Here is a 21,049-nt window from a genome sequence, read left to right on the forward strand (position 1 = left end):
CTTGTGGAAACCAAGATTTACACTGAGATGATGACTGAGAACACGGAAGAGAGAGGACATTACAACTGAAAGTACCATGAGCTAAGACCACTTCCAATGAAACTGCCACAAGTTTTCTTAAACAACAATGTGCTCAATCAGAGTTCCAAATCAAAGACCAAGTCCATAAAGTGAGATAATTGTTGTATTTTACAGTTGGCATGCAAAGGCTTCAGTAACACAGTCAGAATTGCTGATCCAGTTGCAAGGCTGGATATTTATTTCCTGTAGTGGAACAGTTTCCATCCCATGTAATGCAAGTGCCGAAATCACTGGAGTTGGCACTGTCAAAAAAGTAACTCTAAAGATATAATATTGTCACTCTCCTAGTCATCTCCAAATTGTTGAAGTGACCCCTCCCCTCCAATTAGCCTATTGGTGTGACTGTGCCAGGAGTGAAACCAGGACCAGCAATATGTAGGTTCTAAAGAGGTGGCGTCCCAGCCAACAGCTTGGTGACAAGGATAAGAAGTGTGGCAGGACATTAATCACTCACTATGTTCTATTCTGACACTTATCAGGAACAAGAATATGTTTTTATTTCTTTATTGCTAGCTGCTTGCCACTTACTTAAAAAATAACCCCCCCCCCTCTCTCTCCACACACACACACACACACACACACACACACACACACACACACACACACACACACCAAGCTCACTGAGAATTTTCCCTGCAATATTTTGTTATCTGTGTAGTGTAGGCAAAACGTACCTCAAGCTTTAACTTTGATACAAGAACCTTGTTATACTCTAGCTCTTCTTTTGCCTCTGCCAAAGCCTCAGTTTTTTCTTCCCTAAAAGAGAGACACAAAAAAGCTGATTTAAAAAAATATTCTGTACAATGCCCTAATTTAGTAAATTCCTGGAAAACAAAAAGTTACACAAGAAGTTCACACATTTTACTATGTGTACACATTCAATGTTGAACAGAAAATTAAGGAGGAGTTTTAGAGTAAATGCCAAAACTAATCAGGAGCACTAATTAGATTAGATTAGATTTACTTTCATTCCAATTGATCCGTAGTGAGGAGGTCCTCCAGGATGTGGAACATGTCAGAAAAACAACAATACATGACAAATATTTACAACTAAAACAAATAAGCTAATGTACCATTCCACAGGTCCCAAGTGGAATGATCGTCATTTTTTAATGAACACTAAGAGTCATTTTACAAATACTAATACACTGAATTTAAAATAAAAAAGTTTTTTATTTATTTATAAGGTAATACAACTACTGTAATACTTATTTACAATGAACACATTACTGCACTGAAATGGTGCAGAAGTTAGATTATACTAACACACACACACAAATTTTCAATGAACACATTACTGCACTGAAATTGTGCAGAAGTTATGTTGTACTTATATACAAATCAGTTGGTTTTACTAAGAAATTCATCAATGGAGTAGAAGGAGTTGGCCACCAATAAATCCTTTAGGCTTCTCTTAAACTGAATTTCATTGGTTGTTAAGCTTTTTATGGCTGCTGGCAAGTTATTGAAAATGTGTGTTCCTGAATAATGCACACCTTTTTGTACAAGACTAAGTGACTTTAAATCCTTGTGAAGATTATTCTTATTTCTAGTATTGATTCCATGAATTGAGCTGTTGGTTTGAAAAAGTGATATATTTTTAATGACAAATTTCATTAAGGAATAAATATATTGGGAAGCACTAGTTAGTATCCCTAGTTCCCTAAACAGGCTTCTGCAGGATGTTCTTGAGTTCACACCACATATAACTCTCACTGCACGTTTTTGTGCCCGGAAAACTTTAGCTTGGCTTGATGAATTACCCCAAAAAATAATCCCATATGACATTATGGAATGAAAGTAAGCATAGTATGCCAGCTTTTTCATTTTTATATCCCCTATGTCTGACAAAATTCGCATTGCAAACAGAGATTTGTTAAGACGCTTCAGCAGTTCTGTGGTGTGCTCCTCCCAGTTGAATTTATTATCAAGCTGTAATCCCAAGAATTTAACACTGTCCACTTCTTCTATCTTCTTGTCATCGTATGTTAGACATATACTCTTGGGACACCCCTTACAAGTTCTGAACTGCATGTAGTGTGTTTTTTCAAAGTTTAGTGACAAAGAATTGGCTAGGAACCAGTGATTAATGTCCACAAATATTTTATTGGCTGATCTTTCTAAGACTACATTTGACTTGCTATTTATTGCAATGTTTGTATCATTGGCAAACAAAACAAACTTGGCATCTGGTAATGTTACTGATGAAAGGTCATTGATATACACAAGAAAAAGTAAGGGCCCCAAAATGGAACCTTGTGGGACCCCACATGTAATTAGTTCCCAGTTGGATGAGGCCTGATAGCTTGATACATGTCTCTTTCCTAATAACACCCTTTGTTTCCTGCCAGAGATATAAGATTTGAACCATTTTGCAGCATTTCCTGTTATACTATAATATTCTAGTTTACTTAAAAGGATATTGTGATTTACACAGTCAAATGCCTTTGACAGGTCAGAAAATATACCAGTTGCCTGCAATTTTTTGTCTAATGAATTAAGCACATTTTCACTGTAAGTGTAGATAGCCTTCTCAATATCAGAACCTTTTAGAAATCCAAACTGTGACTTTGACAGTATGTTATTTGAGATAAGATGGTTATAAAGACGACTGTACATTACTTTTTCGAAAATTTTTGAGAATGCTGGCAACAGTGAAATTGGACGGAAATTTGATGCTATTTCTTTATCTCTCTTCTTAAACAGTGGCTTAACTTCAGCATATTTCAGCCATTCAGGAAATATTCCACTAATAAACGACTGGTTACACAGATAGCTTAATATGTTACTTAGCTCAGAATCACATTCTTTAATTAACTTTGTTGATATTTCATCATACCCACTAGATGTTTTTGATTTTAAAGATTTTATGATGGACATTATTTCTGTTGGGGTAGTGAGGGTTAAATTCATACTAAGGAAGTTACTTGAAATGTCTGGTCTAAGGTAATCCATAGCAGCATCTACCGAACCTGACAACCCCATCTTTTCAGTAACAGTTATAAAATGTTTGTTAAAAAGTTCTGCAACACTATACACATCTGTCACCAATGTATCATTTACTCTTAATGCTATTTGTTCCTCTTCATGTCTGGTTCTACAGGGCCAATAAGATCCTGTGTCAATATAAAACTGAAATACAATTATTCTCAATGTTTCCATTGAAATACAGACAAATAATGTGGTAAATGTGATACACAATCAAAAATGTACTACAAAAGCACCTTAAAACAAACTGCAAGAAAATTAAATGTCACAGTTCGGTGCAACAACTGAAATATCATAGTTTCATGCAGTTAACTTCCTTACTTGTTTCCCAGTATGCAAAACACAAGCAGGACTTGCAAATATATGATAACTATGTCTTTATTGAATAGATGAGAAGTGTAAATGTCACCATTCATTTTACAACATCTTCTGACTAGGTTTCTACACTGGACACACACAACATAACCTAAATGTGGGTGCACAGTTTGAATGGTGTGCGTTATTTTACATGACTTTATACAAGATTTGAACATATGAATTTTATTTTCAGAAAATCAAGCAAAATAACTCTACAAAATGAAAATTACATACTTTCAGTCAGAAAACAATGTTGTAGTCTACATGAAAGATCAAGAAGAGGAGTGAGCAACAGGTAAAAAGTTCCCACACTTTGAAAAAAATAAACCTTGGTTTTATAATGTACTAGCTTTTTACCTGTGGCTTGCCCGCATACACTTATGTTACATATGTTGCACACATCTCTTCCTGCCCCTCACTCTGTCCATCTCCTCCCCGTAACTCCTCTTCCCCCCTCTCTCTATCCCTCTCCTCTTTCTCTATCCATCTCCTCCTTCCAATCTCTCTGTCCACTTCCTCCTCCACCTATCTCAGTCTACTTTCTGCTCCCCCTCTCTGTCCACCTCATCCTCCCTCCTCACTGTCCCTCTCCATATCCAACCTCTACCTGTCTACCTCCTTCTCCCACCTCTCTGTCCATCCACCTCTTTCCTTCCCCTCTCACTATCTATATCATCTCCCCCTCCCACCCCCCTACTCAACCATGCCTGTTCATTCACATGCCCCCTGAAACACATTCCGATGTTACCTGCACGATATTCCTGCAATACAGGGCAGCCTAAATATCAAGGGCTATCAACTCCTTTTCAACCCGATCCCCACCCCGATGAGAGCTAGGTGGCTATTATCCCCACCGTGCTTATTTCCAAATAATAAGTGTTACATGTGCAACGTGTAACATTTGATAGAAATCAATTCAGTGGTTTAGGAGGAGATTTGAAACACACATACATGCATTCTGGTTTATGTACTAGCCTTTTCATGCATATTTGCCCAGATACAAGTCAACACATATATTGAACTCACCTCCTCCTCCCCATCTCTGTGTCCACCTCTTCCACCCTCTGTCTGTCTCTCCATCTCATCCTGCCACCTCTATCTGCCTATATCCTCCTCCCTCTCTCTTTGTCCATTTCTTCCACCCCCTCTCTCTCTCTGACCATTTCCTTCATGCCCTCTCTTTGACCATATCTTCATTCCCTTCCCTCTGACCATATCCTCATGCCCCTCTTCCTTTTCCACCTGCCCACTACCACTCTAAATCTTCCCTCTACCTCACACATCTCCTCCTCCTCCCCTCTCGCTGACCATTTCCTTCTCCCCCTCACTCTGTCCATCCACTCCTCTTTCCATCTCAACCTGTCCCCAGTTATTGTCATTCTCATAGGCATATGTAGCCCCTACAATACAGTTCATGCAAGATACACTACACGTCAGGAGCTAAAAAAATCATTTATTTGCCCCTGACATACAGGCCACCATGAAAATCAAGTCAAGAAAGCAAGCCGATACTACAACAATGTAACACACCTGTTATGCAGGGCAGCCTACATGTTGGGCACTGGAAAACCGCTTTTTGTCCCTGACATGTGAGCTGTTCTGTAAAGCACGTTATTTGGCTGGCCAATATTGTTCCTCACACAAAATGCCTGCCGTGCAGGGCACTATATGCCAGAGGCTGGAAAAAACACATTTTTACTCTATCTCTGTGGAACTATGAGGTTATAAACCCACGTGCTGATCATCTTGAGGTCTGCTGTTCACTGTGCTTTATATACACTGAAGGGCCAAAGAAACTGGTATAGGTATGCATATTCAAATACAGATATATGTAAACAGGCAGAATACAACACTTCAGTCGGCAACGCCTATATACAACAAAAAGTGTCTGGCACAGTTGTTAGATCGGTTACCACTGCTACAATGGCAGATTATCAAGATTCAAGTGAGTTTGAACGTGGTGTTATAGTTGGCGCATGAGCGATGGGACACAGCATATCCGAGATAGTGATGAAGTGGGGAACTTCCCATATGACGATTTCACGAGTGTACAGTGAACATCAGGAATCCGGTAAAACATCAAATCTTCAACATCGCTGCAGCTGGAAAAATATCCTACAAGAACGGGATCAACAATGGCTGAGGAGAATCGTTCAACATGACACAAGTGCAACCCTTCCGTAAGTCACTGCTGATTTCAATGCTGGGCCATCAACAAGTGTCAGCGTGTGAACCATTCAAAGGAACATCATTGATATGGGCTTTTGGGGCCAAAGGCCCACTTGTGCACTCTTGATGACTGCATGACACAAAGCTTTATGCCTCACCTGGGCCCAACACCAATACTGGACTGTTGATGACTGAAAACATGTTGCCCGGTTGGACGAGTCTTGTTTCAAACTGTATCAAGTGGATGGATGTGTATGGGTATGGAGACAACCTCATGAATCCATGAACCCTGCATGTCAGCAGGGGCCAGTTCAAGCATGTGGAGGCACTGTAATGGCGTAGAGCATGCCCAATTGAAGTGATATGGGACCCCTGATACGTCTAAATTCAACTCTGAACAGGTGACATGTATGTAAGCATCCTGTCTGATCACCTGCATCCATTCATGTCCATTGTGCATTCCGACAGACTTAGGCAATTCCAGCAGGACACTGTGTCACCCCACACATCCAGAATTGCTACATAGTGGCTCCAGAACACTCTTCCAAGTTTAAACATTTCCGCTGCCCACCAAACTCCCCAGACATGTATGTTACTGAGCATATCTGGGATGCCTTACAACATGCTGTTCAGAATAGACCTGTGACCCCTCAATTTTCCTTCGAATTTATGGACAGCCCTGCAGGATTCATGGTGTCAATTCCCGCCAGCACTACTTCAGACATGCCACATCGTGTTGCGGCACTTCTGGGTGTCCACAGGGGGCCTATGCAATATTAGGCATGTGTATCAGTTTCTTTGGCTATTCAATGTATATAACAGATATGATATACGATTACAGTAAACCAATTACTTTTATACATCAGATTATTGATGTGATGTGTTTTGAGGACTTATCTCATCATCCTCAGGTGGAGACTTCGTGTTACATTCAAGTGAAGAAAGAAAGAGTTATTAGGGCAACTGAAGCTGGGGTCGTCAAAGACAGAGCAGAGGACCAGATAGGACAAGGATGGGGAAAGAAATCAAGTGTCTCCTTTTCAACAAAACCACCTTGCCTTAATCAATATAGGGTAATGATGGAAATTCTAAATCTAAATGTCCAGATGGGGATTTGAACCCACTCTTTTCCTTAATGTAAACCCAATGTGCTGAACACTGTGTCACTTTGCTTAGTTTTTCAGGGACCAACTTCTTTAAACTGGAGTATCTAATCGCTATAAGTGTGGCTTGGTATCTCTGTGCAAAGTGCCAGACTACAAATACAAATGTACTGAGTTCGATCCTCAGATACTTCTGGGACTTTTTTATGTCACTTACCACCTATTACATTTACGTTAATGTTCATTAAGTGAAAAATGCTGAGTGTTCAGACCAAACTTTGGGCTGTCGACAGCTGAACTTAATTACTGTAAACACAATTAAAAGCAACTGCCTGATTAGACGAGCCAAAAAAAAAAATGCATACATGCAAACTTTTACATTCTTACATACTTTTCCTAAAATATAATGAAAATAGTTCATTAATATTTTCCACTCAGAACAACCCATGTGTTACAGAAGGGTGAATAAAATACACTGTCATGACAGAACTGTATTAGATCATCTGAAAAATACCCTTACTCAGAATTAAATGAAGGAAGGAAGATTAGGGATTAGCATTCTAGGCCAATAAAAGCAACAGAGAAAAAGCTCAGACTGGGCAAGTACTGGAAATGAACTCCGCCAAGTATCATTCAAACAGGTCACCAAGGCATTCACCTTATGCAGTTTATGGAAGCTACAGGAAACACATCTAGATGGTCGAAAAGGGATTTGACTCTGTCCTGCTGAATTCAATTCTAGTGTCTTAACACTGAGCCACCACTGTGAACTATAGCAGTTAAAATTCTAGAAATGTCAATTAGATACATGCAGTTAGCAGTAGTACTGAACAAGATTTTGTGATTGTTTTAAAAATTGAACATTGTGGTAGACAAAGGGGAAGAGAGTGGTTATACATTGAGATTTCAGAAGAGTAAATGGTATCAGTGTGATTACATCTCAAAAATCTTTAAGCAACATATATCTGGAAATCAAAGTCATACTTATACATGACATATATCTCAGTAATGAGGATCAGGCCCATAGAAGAGCAAAATATTAGAGACATTCAGAAGCCAAAGAATGTTCTGTCATACAATTTTTAACAATACTGCCAAAAAAATGCATAAAATGTGTATGTGTATGTACTTTCTTCATCACCACCTAACCACCTTGAACAATGAGGCATTTGTTACACCTCAACACAAATTTAGGTAGCCTTACCCAATATCATGTGGCTGGGTACTGTTGAAATGGTCTAAAACTGCATCTGGAGGTCCTTGACACTCACACAAGGCTTTTATTTGTACCACATTCTTTTATCTTTGGAATTAAGTGAATAATCCATGATGACAGAGGACGATCATAAAGATGAGTATCAAATGTCTCCATGTGGACTACATTAAGCAACAATGACACTGTTTGTCTAGTGGAATATAAAAATGCATTCTTGTGGTTCTCTCTAAAATCCGTACAAAAACTGTTTTCTGTTTACTTCTGACCAGCTAAGACACCAAACAGTATCATAGTTGGCATCAGTGTCTACAGTTGTGATAGCATGAAAGAGTACAGCTCATGGACAGTCCCAGAACAGATATACCAAAAGATTTGGGATGGGAGAAATTTCTTTGAATTTCTGTAGTCAACTCACAGGATGTCTCTATAGAGATATTCAATTCTTTTCTGAAACACTGTGTCAACTTCCTGTTTCACCAACTGAACAATTTAGTCATCAATGTATTCCCATGAAATTTTGAAATTCAGCCCAAGTCAATAACTAGCACAAAAATTGTTTGAAAGATAAATGTTTCCAATACTGAGGCACAATTTGAGTTATGTATGAAATTTATAGTGAAATGCATAACACAAACACTTCATCACACACCAACCCAAAATCTCCTGTATCTGTCAATAAAGTAAAATTAGTCATCAATGTATTCCCATGAAATTTTGAAATTCAGCCCAAGTCAATAACTAGCACAAAAATTGTTTGAAAGATAAATGTTTCCAATACTGAGGCACAATTTGAGTTATGTATGAAATTTATAGTGAAATGCATAACACAAACACTTCATCACACACCAACCCAAAATCTCCTGTATCTGTCAATAAAGTAAAATTATGGAAGATTCCAAAATGTTCATTCAGTACCATGGAAGGAAGCATTTACTCAGTAGGGAGTGTCAACGATCAGACAATGGTTTCACTCTAAAGCATGCAAGTCAATATAGTATATAATATGAAAGATAAACACTAATACTATTTATGTATGGAAACATTCAGACTAGAAAATAAAAGCTTAACTGTCAGCAATACAGGCTTACAATTCTTGACGTTGTTTCCGAAGTCTAGACTTCCAATCTGCTAGCTCAACTGCCAAGTGGTGTGTTTCACCACCGCAAAGCTGTTGTGACAATTTTGGAGTTGTTTCACCTGGCTGGGAGGCTTCAGGTCTACACACTGCTGCAACACAACCCTGTGAATGCAAAAGTATAAGTACTTTAATGAAAACTGTTATGATACACTTCATAAAGAGTAAATGTACGCAATGAAAATATATTGTTAAGTCAGAAGTTTTGGCTCTATTTACCCACACATTAATGAAAGAAAAATAACTAGCAGGAAAATTCAGAAGGAAACAACATTATGATAGAGTGAGTTAAGCTGCTGTAACAATCTTAGCATCTACGAGTCACACCAAAAATGTTTAGACAATATACCTCCAAAAATTGCCTCTAATCTGAAAATATGTCAATGTAAGAATATGATTAAAACACACTGTAATCTCTTCATTTAATTTCCCTTGAGTGATTTGCATGTCAGTAGAATTCTCAAAGGGAGAGATTACTAGTCTATCAAAAATCATTAGAGTATTTGATTTGTAACATTACAGATTTTTATGACTGAATCTTAAAACGAAGACTAAGCAAAGTGGTGCAATCATTATCACTCTGACTTACATTCCCAGTCTGGTCATGTTCATTTAGGTTCCCTTGATTATCCCAGTTCAATTAAGTTCAATGTCCGGATTGTTCCTTTGGGGGAAAAACTGTAGATTTCCATCCACTTCCTAGTCCAATTCGGGCTTGTATTCCATTCACAATCTCATCATCGATGGGACATTAAGTCTTAGTCTTTCTTTCTTTCTTTCTTTCTTTCTTTCTTCCTACCTTCCTTCCTTAACAGGATGGTCACATTTACCTTGGAAGCCTTAACAACAAGACTAGGTGCTTGGTATTTGGCTTGGATGTATAGGATTGCCACTATTTTTTGGGCACTACTGTGGAAGTAGCAGCTCTGGAACAACTGTGCTCAAAGCCACGGGCAGCCGGCGGGTGCTGAGGCAGTGATCAGCAAATTTCATCAACAGTCCTGTTTACGTAGCACAAAGTGAGCTAGGCCGTCCCTCGCAATACTGGGAACATAGCAGAAGTGCAGTGCATCTGTAGGATGAGGCTACATTGTTGAGTCTCGGAAGGACTGATTCATATGTGTTTGAAAGCACTGCATCAGCATAACAAACATGCCATTAACCAATATAAAAACTCTTTGATTTTAGCAGAGGTATGAGCAGTCTGGCAGCACCCACCACAAAGCAAGGGCCACACCAGTCACCACCAGGTTATGGTCAAACAAGTAGCTTATGCCAATCTGGGTCACCACTTCTATCAGACCAGCCCCCAATATTTATTCCACCACCTCGGGACTTCCCAGATAAGCTGTTTCCAGGCTCTCTTCAGCAACAGCTGAACTTCTGCCTTGGAGGGCAATGGTTCATTCCTGCTGCAGTGTGGCCACCTGTACACCAACTTCATGCTCCAGTGTCCGCCATCATCGCCTGCTGGAGTGAGCTCTTGTTCTGGGTCCTGACAGTCTCGAGAATTCTAGCAATCGTACATGCCGCCAGCACTTGTCACATGACACCATGCCGTGCAAGCTGGGGCTGCTGAGCAGATGAACATCTCAGCATCGCTGAGCATGGACATCACAGCCAGCCACACTGCTGGCAGCCAGCTTCCACAGCTATCAGCATGGACTCCACACCACATGTGAGGCAGCATGTCAGAGCATCATAGCACCATAAATGTTGTAGCAAAAACTGAATAAAAGTGTTTTAGCCTCCAGCTACTTTCTTCCTATCCACCGGCAGCAAGCAGTGTTTGTAGGCTTCAATGTGCTCTGTATACATGGTGTTGAAATCTCAGCCAGCTCGTCATATGTAGAATATGGAGCATTCCTGGCATCTTATTTTGTATGTTCTAGAGTCTCAATATGGGTCACAATTGCACTTTATGTTATGTATCAGTTTTTGTTGTTGTTTATTAGATGTAGAGAATCCAGTTTTTACTTTGTGGTTTTTGAAGGTATTTACAATCTTTTGTGATATATTAAAAATGTAAGGGATGCTAGATATACATTTGTTTTCATCTTTACCCTCTGTGGTGGGATTTGTGTCTGGGTCTTTCTTTACTTTGCCTAGTACTGGGTCAACCGTGGAAGCATTACAGTCATTTGCAACTGCAATCAGTTTCACTGTGTTTACTTCCTGTTGTATGTTTCCTTGGTTGAAAGGATGCTTCAACAATATACTTACATCAGAATAGTAATACACAGAAATAAGTACCACTTTATACATATGTAAGCTAATAATGATCCAAATACCCTCTGTTGAAAGTATGTATTGTCTGTGGGTGCCTTATAGTGTTATCGCTGCTGACAATGTGTAAAAACATTTCTGTGGCAGTCTGTTTGTGTACTTTTGCTGTTTTAATTGTGTACTGTGCACAAAAAATTGTGTGTAATGTTTGATATGAGTGAGTTTCTGCAAAAGTGGACCATGAGAAAACTGTAAGTAGAAGTTCTTTCCCAATTTTATCACTAACTCTATATAAAGATCAATCATTAATTAATTTTTTTTATATTACAGTAAAGACAACACAACAATGCAGCACTTCACACAAAACATCACGGATAAATGGCACAGAACAAAGAAAAACACCCTTGGAAATGAGAATCTTTTCCTGAAATGAGTTGTGCAAAATATAAATAAAAACAAAATCACAACAGGTAGCAGAAAAGTTATTCCATAAAAGAACCAGTTGTTTTTACAGTTCCAGGGTTTTTACCATCAACATTCAATGGATCGAGTGAAACTACTTGATTATGGAAAAAGGCCAATAAGAAAATAAATAAAACACAGAAGATTTACAATAGTATATATATATATATACAAACAGAGGATATACATCAGGAGAAAAAAAACTGGCATTCTATGGATCGTAGAGTGGTTTGTTAGATCCCTTAATCGCACAAGTAGGTTAGAAAATTTATAAAGGGGAATAGGTAGGCTGAAGTGAGAATTAGTGAAATTTAGTGGCAGGAGGAACAGGACTACTGGACAGGAGAATACAGTGTTATAAATACAAAATCATATAGGGGTAATGTAGGAGTAGGTTTAATAATGAATAAAAAAACAGAAATGTGGATAAGCTACCCTGAACAGCATAGTGAATGCATTACTGTAGCCAAGCTAAGACACGAAGCCAACATCAAAGACAGTAGTACATGTTTCTTTGCAAACTATCAACGCAGATGAAGAGATTGAAGAAATGTATGATGAGAAAAAAAAAAAATCCGATAGTTTAGGTAGAGTAAAATTTAATTGTAGTGGGGGACTGGTATTCAATAGTAAGACACGGAAGAGAAAGAAAAATAGTACGTGAATACGGACTGGGTAAAGGAATGAAAGAGGAAGTCGCACAGAACATAATTTAATCATTGATAAAACTTGGTTTAAGCATCATGAAAGAATTTTGTATATATGGAAAAGGCTTGGAGACCCCAGGTTGTTTCAGACTGATTATACACTGAAGCGCCAAAGAAACTGGTACAGGCATGTGTATTCAAACACAGATATATGTAAACGCGGAGCTGCAGTCGGTAACACCTATATAAGACAACAAGTGTCTGGCACAGTTGTTAGATCGGTTACTGCTGCTACAATGGCAGGATATCAAGACTTAAGTGAGTTTGAACGTAGTGTTATAGTCGGCACATGAGCAATGGGACACAGCATCTCTGAGGTAGCAATGAAGTGGGGATTTTCCAGTATGACCATTTCACGAGTGTACCGTGAATATCAGGCATCTGGTAAAACATCAAATCTCCAACACTGCTGCAGCCAGAAAATGATCCTGCAAGAACGGGACCAATAATGACTGAAAAGAATTGTTCAATTTGACAGAAGTGCAATCCTTACGCAAATTGCTGCAGATTTCAATGCTGGGCCATCAACAAGTGTCAGCATGCGAACCATTCAACAAAACATGATCAATATGGGCTTTCGGCACCAAAGGCCCAATTGTGTACCCTTGATGACTGCAAAACACAAAGCTTTATGCCTCATCTGGGCCCACCAACACTGACATTGGACTGTTGAAGACTGGAAACATGTTGCCTGGTCAGACAAGTCTTGTTTGAAATTGTATCGAGTGGATGGACATGTACAGGTATGATGACAACCTCATGACCCCATGGACCTGCATGTCAGCAGGGGACTGTTCAAGCTGGTGGAGGTTCTGTAATGGTGTGGAGCACGTGCAGTTGGAGTAATATGGGACCCCTGATACATCTAGATATGATTCTGGAAGGTGACACATAAGTAAGGATCCTGTCTGATCACCTGCATCCATTCATGTCCATTCCAACAGACTTGGCAAACCCCAGCAGGACAATGTGACACTCCACATGTTCAAAACTGCTAGAGTGGCTCCAGGAACACTCTTCTGAGTTTAAACACTTCTGCTGGCCACCAAACTCCCCAGACATGACATTATTGAGCATGTCTGAGGTGCCGTGCAACATGCTGTTCAGAGGGAATCTCCATCCCCTTGTACTCTTATGGACAGCCCTGCAGGATTCATGGTGTCAATTCCCTCCAGTACTACTTCAGACATTAGTCAAATCCATGCCACATCGTGTTGCAGCACTTCTGCATGTTTGCAGGGGCCCTAACAATATTAGGCAGGTGTATAAGTTTCTTTGGCTCTTCATTTTATAATGATAGGAAAGAGATTTTGGAACCAGATTTTAAATTGTAAGACATTTTCAGGGGCAGATGTGGACTTTGACCACAATGTATTGGTTATGAACTGTACATAAAAGCTGAAGAAATTGCAAAAAGGTAGGAAATTAAGGAATGGGACCTGGATAAGTTGAAAGAACCAGAGGTTGTTGTAAGTTTCAGAGAGAGCATTAGGCAACAGTTGACTAGAACAGGGGAAAGAAAGACAGTAGAAGATGAACTGGTAGGTTTCAAAGGTGGAATAGTGAAAGCAGCAGAGATCAAATAGATAGACAGACCAGTCATAGTAGATATCCTTGGATAACACAGGAGATACTGAATTTAATTGATGAAAGGAGAAAATTTAAAAATGCAGCAAATGACGTAGGTGAAAGGGAATATAAACATCTAAAAATGAGCTTGACAGGAAGTGCAACATGGCTAAGCAGGAATGGCTAGAGGACAAATGTGTGGATTTAGAAGCATATTTCACTAGAGAAAAGATACATACCACCTACACAAATATTAAAGACGCCTTTGGAGAAAAGAGAAGCAGCTGTATGAATATAAAGAGCTCAGATGGGAAACCAGTCCTAACCAAAGAAAGGAAAGATGAAAGGTGGAAGATCTATACAAGGGAGATGAACTTGAAAGCAATATTATAGAAAGGAAGAGGACACTGATGAGGATGAGATGCGAGATACGATACTGCAAGAAGAATTTGACAAAGCACGTAAGTCAATACAAGACCCCTGGGGTAGCTGACGTTCCATCAGAACTACTCATAGCCTTGGAAGAGCCAACCACGACAAAATTATTCCATCTGATGTGCAAGATGTATGAGACACGTGAAATGTCCCCAGACTTCAGGAAAACTGTAACAACTGCAATTTAAAAAATAATAATAATAAAAACAGGTGTGACAAGTCTGAAAATTATCAGTTTAATTAAACATGGTTGCAAAATATTAACCCAAAGAATGGAAAAAATGGTAGGAGCTGATCTTGTGGAAGATCAGTTTGTATTTCAGAGAAATGTAGGAACATGCAAGGTAATACTGACCCTAAAACTTACCTCAGAAAATAGGTTAAGGAAAGGCAAACCTATGTTTATAGTATTTGTAGACTTACAGAAAGCTTTTGACAATGTTGACTGGAAGTTCTGAAGATAGCAAGGGTAAAATACAGGGAGTGAAAGGCTATTTACAACTTGTACAAAAACCAGATGGCAGTTATAAGAGTTGAGGGGCATGAAGAGGAAGCAGTGGTTGAGAAGGGAATTATACAGGGTTGCAGCCTATCCCCGATGTTATTCAATCTGTACATTGAGCAAGCAGCAAAGGAAACCAAAGAAAAATTTTGAGTAGAAATCAAAGTTCATGGAGAAGAATCAAAAACTAAGGTTTGCTAATGACATTGCAATCCTCTCAGAGGCAGCAAAGGACTTGGAACAGCAGTTGAACGAAATGGACAGTGTCTTGCAAAAGCAACACATGGATAATGGAATGTTGTCAAATTAGATCAGGTAATACTGAGGGAATTTGATTAGGAAATGAGGCACTTTAAGTAGAAGACGAGTTTTATTTGGAGACAAAGAGGATAGAGACGCACAGGATAGAGTAGCATGGAGATCTGCATCAAACTAGTCTTTGGACTGAAGATCACAACAACAACATATACAAACAATAGGTTGTTCATGCAGTAAAACATCAGCATCAGGCATGATGTTTTAATTTACGAATTCTTTACTAACAATTCTATTCGCAACACAGTTCGCAGACAGTACCCACATATACTACCTAATTCACGTGCACAATTATACTATTGTACAACACATAGTTCAGGTGATATGTTGTCATAAACATTGAAATGTATGAAAAACTTGCTTTTTGCTTAAAATGGAGCGCAAATTATCCAAACTATATTCGTCCAGTGTTCCATAATGAGAGCACCTGGTGACTTCCAACAAACTTTACACATAATTACAAACATTTTCTAAACTTCTGCTCACTTACATGCTTAATGTCAAATATTTAATACATTAACTCATTTGTAAAGTAATCTACATCTACATGATTATTCTGCAATTAACTTAAGTGCCTGGCAGAGGATTCATTGAAACATTTTCATTCTACTTCTCTACCATTCCACTCTCGAATGGTGCATGGGAAAAAGGAACACCTAAAACTTTCCGTTCGAGCTCTGATTTCTCTTACTTTATTATGATGATCATTTCTCCCTATGTAGGTGGGTGTCAACAAAATATTTTCGCATTCGGAAGAGAAAGTTGGTGACTGAAATTTCATAAAGAGATCTCGCCACAAAGAAAACCACCTCTGTTTCAGTGACTGCCACCACAACTCGCATATCATATCAGTGACACTCTCACCCCTATTGCCCGACTGCGCGATAACACGAAATGAGCTGCCCTTCTTTGCACTTTTTCGATGTCCTCTGTCAATCCTATCTGGTAAGGATCCCACACTGCGCAGCAGTATTCCAGCAGAAGGCGGACAAGTGTAATGTAGGCTGTCTCTTTAGTGGGCTTGTCGCATCTCCTCAGTGTTCTGCCAATAAAGTGCAGTCTTTGTTTGGCCTTCTCCACAATATTATCTATGTGGTCTTTTCAATTTAAGTTCCCCATAATTGTAATTCCTAGGTATTTAGTCGAATTGACAGCCCTTAGATTTGTGTGATTTATCGTATACCCAAAATTTATTGGATTTCTTTTAGTACCCATGTGGATGACATCGCACTTTTCTTTGTTTAGTGCCGATTGCCACTTTTCGCACCATACAGAAATTCTCTCTAGATCATTTTGTAATTGGAATTGATCGTCCGATGATTTTACTAGACGGTACATTACAGTGTCATCTGCAAACAATCTATGGGGGCTGCTCAGATTATCACCTAAATCATTTATGTAAATCAGGAACAGCAAACGGCCTATGACACTACCTTGCGGAACACCAGATATCAGTTCTGTTCTACTCAATGGTTTACCATCTATCACTACAAACTATAACCTCTCTGAGAGGAAATCACGAATCCAGTCACACAACTGAGACGATAATCCATGTTGTTGTTGTTGTGGTCTTCAGTCCTGAGACTGGTTTGATGCAGCTCTCCATGCTACTCTATCCTGTGCAAGCTTCTTCATCTCCCAGTACCTACTGCAACCTACATCCTTCTGAATCTGCTTAGTGTATTCATCTCTTGGTCTCCCTCTACGATTTTTACCCTCCACGCTGCCCTCCAATACTAAATTGGTGATCCCTTGATGCCTCAGAACATGTCCTACCAACCGATCCCTTCTTCTAGTCAAGTTGTGCCACAAACTTCTCTTCTCCCCAATCCTATTCAATACTTCCTCATTAGTTATGTGATCTACCCACCTAATCTTCAGCATTCCTCTGTAGCACCACATTTCGAAAGCACGATAATCCATATGCACGCAATTTGATTAATAGTCGCTTGTGAGGAACAGTATTAAAAGCCTTCTGGAAACCTAAGAATACAGAATCGATCTGAGACCCCTTGTCGATAGCACTCATTACTTCATGGGAATTTTCTGAATCCATGTTCGTTATGTATCAGTAAGTCATTTTCTTCAAGGTGATTCATAATGCTCGAGTACAGTATATGCTCCAAAATCCTACTGCAAATTGAGGTCAGTAATATGGGTCTGTAACGCAATGGGTTACTCCTATTTCCTTTCTTGAATATTGGTGTGACCTGTGCTACTTTCCAGTCTTTAGGAACAGATCTTTCGTCAAGTGAGCAGTTGTATATGATTGCTAAGAAAGGTGCTATTGTGTCTGTTTACTCTGAAAGGAACTTGTTTGGTATACCATCTGGACCGGAAGACTTGCCTTTCTTAAGTGATTTGAGTTGTTTCGCAACACCTAAGATATCTACTTTTATGTCACTCATGCTAACAGCTGTTCTGGTTTCAAATTCTGGAATATTTACTTCATCTTCGTTCATGAAGGAATTACAGAAAACGGTATTTAGTAACTCCGCTTTAGTGGCACCATCATCGGTAACATTTCCATCACTATCGCGCAGTGACGGTATTGACTGTTTTTTGCCGCTGGTGTACTTTACATATGACCAGAATCTCTTTGGGTTTTCTATCATATTTTGAGACAATGTTTCATTGTGGAAACTATTAAAAGCATCTCGTATTGACGTCCACACTAAATTTCAAGCTTCCGTGAAACTTAGCCGGTCTTGGGGAGTTTGCGTTCTTCTCAATTTGGCATGCTTTTTTCATTGCTTCTGCAACAGTGTTCTGGCATGTTTTGTGTACCAATATCTCTTGTGTATTCTGAGTTGACAGCACATTTTCAGCTTATTCTTTTTATGGACTTGTCCTAGCACTTTGTAGCAATGCTGGGTGCGAATAAGTAATGATAATTCACAACAGAAGTGAAAAATGGGAAAAGTCTTATAAATGTCTATAAAAGTAGACACCTGATGTCAAATTTCCTAATCAAAATCTCTTGGTTGCTATCTTCAACCAAAAATTACTTCAATCAAACATACGTCTGACATTGAAAAAAAGAAGTAATAAAAATCTCTTACATGTTCTGTGCTCTGTAGTTCTTATATGTTTGAAGGGTGTTATTTTTAATAAATTTTGAACTAAGGCTGCTGTGTATAACAATTTTATATTGCCAAGCCAATAACAGGCTAAAAACCATCACTTCCAGCTGCCAATAGTGAGCATTAGTTCAGTACCAGTCCAGTACTCAATCACCAATAGCCAAAAGATGGTGGTGGTAGTGGTGGTAAGAGTTAACCTAATACCAGATCAACAACAAAATAAACTGTTAACTACAGCAACCTTAGTATATACTTTATTAAATATGTCATTCCTCTGATGATAATAGCTGTAGTAATGTTATCAACAGAAACAATACATAAAAAAATACATTGTGATGAAAGAAATATGAATTTTACAGAAAGAAAGTAAGTAAGTAAGAAAGAAAGAATACGGAGAACAAAAATATGGACAAGAAAGAGAACGTACGTGCTTAATCTGGCCCACAACAAAACAAAATAACATCAAATTACCTTCCATTGGGAAAGTGAAATGCACTCCGCAACAATGATATAACTGTTAAAATGATAAAGTGCAGCAAACAGTAGTCGTTTCCATTCTAGCTTTATTAGAGCAGATCCAGATTTCAGCTAGTTGCTAGCTGAAAACTGGCTCTCCTAAACATTTTGAAAATTAATAAATTCTGTAAGCACCTACCACTACAAAAATGATGAGAACTCTTAACTTCAGCATAATTTTCTCCAATCTGAGCACATCCTATTTTCTAACATTTGCATTAAATTAAAACAATATTATCCATAGAAATGAAGTTAAATAACTGTTTACAGGGATCACAGTGTGAAACAACTCTTATAAGAAGCTATATGTGTGCAAGTTCCCCCCACTGCTGTGGTTATTTACATCCAACCCATCCCACATTTTTCTGCAGTAGACAACATTTTTAATGCATTCAGAAAAATATTCCATGGAATTACTGACTGTCATCCAGGTTTTAATACACTTTTGTTTTCCTGATCAGCACTGCACTACTAAACATGACAAAAACCCCAACTTCCATTGCTCACCTGCAAGTACTCATCACGTTCCTTTGCTAGCCTTTTTAAATGGACTAGCATTAGATCAGTAGGAAAAACTTCACTTGTAGCATCTTGTATTAAAACAATTTGTGGATTTTCTGTAACCTAGAGACAAAAAATTTTAATGTAGAAGTAATAAATATTAATTCTATTAAATATTATCAACAACAAAACAATATGAATAATAATGTTATTTCTACTGTTTACTTCCTAAAACTTAAATGTCTGAAGTTCTAATATGAGGGTGGATGGCATAAAGTGAAGAGGGGCAACTACAAGGAGACGAGTGAGAGGGTGAGACTTCCCATCAGCAAAAGGAGGCACCCGGGATGTCAAACGGGGTGAAGTTGTATAGGTGGTTATAATCAAACTTATGCTACTTAAGAGGGCCCTCATACAAAACAAGTGAGCGTAGGACAATAAAACTTTGTGGAAACATTTGTAAGGACATTCGGAAGAGACATAATGAAGAAACCACTGAAAGAAACATTTTAATTTCCATATGAGAGAGTAACATGTTTAGGCTCAAGGTTTCAAATGTTGCTCAGTGTAATGATCATCTGCATCCATGACAGCCTGGAGCTGCACTAGAGATACCATTTCGCAATTGTTCAAAGCACTATTCAAACAGTGGACCACAGAATGTTCAGCTGTCATGACACTGCTCATGCACTGCCTGAAGATGGCACATTGTGCCCAGCACTCTCAGCCACAGCAACAGTAACTTCTTCAACAAGCTGTGATGCAATTGGCCATCGGCCTCTCCCAGGAGCAATTCCCAAATTGTCAGTTAATTGGAACTTCTGGATCATGTTCTTCAACCCTGGTGTGGAAAGACGACTTCTCCATATCCCTTTAATACATCAATATTCACGAAGAGCAGTAACACTATTGTTGCTGTTTTGATAAAAAAGCTTTACGAGTAAAGCCCCGCTCACCTTGTCAAGACATGTTGACTGCAGTGATAATGCACACTGATGCTTTTGTTTCAACGCCGCGTCACAGTACCAGTACCGGGGTCTAATGGCAGTCATGATGGTAGCACTACTAACAGTGCAAATCCTGCAGTTCACAGTCTAAACATCATTTCTATAAGTTGGGTACCCATAAAGTAAATAGATTTCTGTCTACATTGGTTCAAGTAGTGAAACCACAATGAACACTAATAGGCAGTACCAGCCATTGCAGCCTATTTCTGTAAAGCATACTAACAATCAATTAGAGCTAGTTCTATTCTACTCAAATTTTTAATTACAGAAATTATTTGTAGATTGGTTCTTTTTTCAAATCAAGATATTATGTATATTACTACATATGTAGCTACTTTGAAGGGAAAAAATCATTGCTCTTCCTCTTACACTAATTGAGAACCATTTCAACAAAACTCAACAAATATCATTCACAGAATAATACACGAAAAGGAATTTTTAGTTGTACTTCATACCACTGATTAAAAAATTTTCAAAAATGTAATATTTGTCATTCATGTACATATGGATTGATGAAGGAATAATTGAAGTTCATCACTAAGCTCCTTTGTTGTTGTTGTTGTTGTTGAAGTTGTGGTCTTGATGCAGCTCTCAATGCTACCCTATCCTGTGCAAGACTCTTCATCTCAGAGTACCTACTGCAACCTACATACTTCTGAATCTGCTTGGTGTATTCA

At 38.7% G+C, this 21,049-nt stretch overlaps 1 protein-coding gene across 3 annotated transcripts in view; it reads right to left on the minus strand.

Moving 5' to 3' along the window:
- Positions 1 to 21,049, minus strand: part of LOC126248998 (protein Daple) — a 206,665-nt gene that overhangs the window by 147,581 nt on the left and 38,035 nt on the right. For all 3 annotated transcript variants that reach the window (XR_007545582.1, XM_049950577.1, XM_049950576.1), the window contains exons 5-7: positions 19,372 to 19,488; positions 9,003 to 9,154; positions 756 to 837 (exon numbers count right to left, since the gene is read on the minus strand). Coding sequence is in view for 2 of the 3 variants with exons in the window: in XM_049950577.1 (XP_049806534.1) it covers positions 756 to 837; positions 9,003 to 9,154; positions 19,372 to 19,488 (351 nt within the window). In the remaining variant the exon portion in view is untranslated. The remainder of the gene's footprint in view (positions 1 to 755; positions 838 to 9,002; positions 9,155 to 19,371; positions 19,489 to 21,049) is intronic.

The sequence above is a fragment of the Schistocerca nitens genome, chromosome 3 (assembly GCF_023898315.1).
Source record: "Schistocerca nitens isolate TAMUIC-IGC-003100 chromosome 3, iqSchNite1.1, whole genome shotgun sequence".
Classification (NCBI taxonomy): domain Eukaryota; kingdom Metazoa; phylum Arthropoda; class Insecta; order Orthoptera; family Acrididae; genus Schistocerca; species Schistocerca nitens.